The sequence below is a fragment of the Trichinella spiralis genome (assembly GCF_000181795.1).
Source record: "Trichinella spiralis strain ISS 195 chromosome Unknown Scfld768, whole genome shotgun sequence".
Taxonomy (NCBI): domain Eukaryota; kingdom Metazoa; phylum Nematoda; class Enoplea; order Trichinellida; family Trichinellidae; genus Trichinella; species Trichinella spiralis.
Window position 1 is genome coordinate 1 of NW_003527707.1, and position 2,369 is coordinate 2,369.

The 2,369-nt window shown below is 39.6% G+C and overlaps 1 protein-coding gene across 1 annotated transcript; it reads right to left on the reverse strand.

The window, feature by feature from the left end:
* Positions 1–1,291: 1,291 nt before the first annotated feature.
* Positions 1,292–2,358, reverse strand: Tsp_14221 (cuticle collagen 2C). The gene is made up of 4 exons (XM_003370424.1): positions 2,321–2,358; positions 1,966–2,203; positions 1,602–1,866; positions 1,292–1,530 (listed from the first exon to the last, which is right to left on the reverse strand). Exons 1-4 carry the CDS (start codon positions 2,356–2,358, stop codon positions 1,292–1,294), a joined length of 780 nt encoding a protein of 259 aa, XP_003370472.1.
* Between the last annotated feature and the right edge of the window lie 11 nt (positions 2,359–2,369).

A 2,369-nucleotide genomic window follows, 5' to 3' on the forward strand; every position in this document is an offset into this window, starting at 1 on the left:
CAATGATAAGTCTCATGGAATATATTCAATTCCCTACAATTCTTCTAAGCCAGGAAGAGGGCAGTTTCAGGTGTAACAGAGCATAGCCGCAACTTCGAATACAAGTTTCATAAAAAGACTTACTTCAGTGATGGCAACCGATCACGAGCAATACATAGTCGTGGGAGTTGCACATCACCATTCCAGCGAATGCCGATTTTGCTTCAAATAAAAGTCAAGATAGTTCGGGGTAGAATCTAGACATCGGGAGCGAGCAATTTATCCACATTCCATTATCGATGGAGATTTGCGCGGACGCTCGCACACGCGCCCACAACACATATATATACATATAAAAATATGTGAGCGTTCATGTATATCCATGCTATGTAGCATTAACGCTCGAAATTCACAAAAGTTTTTTTTGCCATAAAGTAGGTTTATTATCAGTTAGTCCTGCAAACAAGTACAAGAAAGCGCCAAAAGTAAACAACAAAAATAAACCCAGTGAAAGAGTGAAATTTTAATCAATGTACAATTTTGGAGAAACTGAAAATAACAACCATGCATACATTCATATGTACAAAAATTAACTGATACTGAGATGCATGTTAGAAAAAATTGAAAGAACACACCAAAAGCATATGGTTGAAAAAGCGAATTTTTCCGTTCAATTCCGAGTGAAACGAAGAACTTTTGTACTACAGAGGCAGTGCAAATCAAATAAAAAAGAAAATAATGAAATCCAGAAGCGTTATGCATTGAATTTCAACTAGAAATGCACTGCTGACATCTATCTCTATTGACAAGCTCATTTTGGAACATTAATTACAAATCGCAAACATTACAACTTTAAACAGATTAATTCACGCAAAGTATTGCGGAAAAAGCACAGTTAACGAAAAAAATATGCATTTGTTAACAGTCTGGACCGGAGCCCAGGTAAAATGTGTTGTAGTAGTGAAACAACCTGCTTTACATCATTACTGTTTCCGCTAACAAAACTCTTTACACCATCCGGCAGATTCAGCGATTTCAGTAAAGCCAAAATCAAATCAACTAGCAATGAAAATAAATAATCGATATATCTGTCTTTGATTTAGAATTTTTCTCAAACTGCGTTTATTCACCAACGGAGGTGAGTTTACCTTTTTTTTCTTCAAAGTACATAACATATAATACAAATATAACAACAAAATGTGACATATATATGTATGTTCAAATATAAAGACACCGGGATGTTGTCGAAACAAAAATTGCAGATGAACACGAATTTGTATAACAATCGTAATGCATGAAAACGATTATTATTCTATTTTATATGCGGGAAACGACAGCGATCGCCAAATCCACAACACCCGCGTTGAAAGAATACACAAGGAGGTCTTTGCATTCCAGTGACACCCGCTGCTCCAGGTCCGCCCCCGGCTCTGGGTGCCCGAAAGCCACCCGCAGGATTGGCAAACCGACCACCAGGTCCAGGGGGCATAAAACTTGCCCGACCACGACCATGTGAAAATGGCGGTTCAACAGGAGCATGACCAAGCAAACCTAAAGCACAAAAACAATCGAACGAAATAAAATATTGAAAATCAAACCAAATCAACTATTTTAAATTTTACCAAGAGATGAGCAGTTCGGCTGAGGCGGTGCGTTCCAACTCATAGGAGGTGCCGGCTCCCCATTTGGACCGCCGAATCCTCGGCCAGCAGGTATTCCTTTCATGTCAACAGGTGGTCCAACTCGCATTGGACCATTGAACATCCCAGGTGGTCCAGCTCTGGGCATCATCATTTTTCTCGGAGCAGGAAAAGCTGACGTTCCCGCAATTGGGCCATAAGGCCGTGCATTTGGATTGAGGGGAAAATTCAGCGGTGGTGCACCAGCCTAACAGTTAAAAAACAAACATTTCGTTAACATCAATATCGACATTCGTAAGTCCGTTTCATTTATTAAATAGAAATATAGCATATTCACTGCAGTTACCATATTTGGCTGATGGCTATCAATCGGAGTAACTGAATTAGAATACTGATAGGCAGAGACAGTAACGGGAGGTTGACTGCTGAAATCGAATTCATTTTTGCGAAACCCAGGAACCACGTTCACAGCTGAATTCTGTTGACTACTACCAGTGGCAGTTACTTTCGGGTTTGCTGCAGATGCTCCTTCCTGAAAACAAATATCAATGTCAACGTAAAAATCATCCTGCTGCGATTGCAATCTCAATTAATATCAGTAATACTTGATCATCGCATTACTGTAATTTATATTACACATCATCACACACTTTTAAATACTTACAGCTATCAGTGGAATTGTCTTCGTGTGCTGTGATTACCCGAACTTCCGTTCCACCTCAGTCTCTTTTGGGAGCATCACAAATTCCC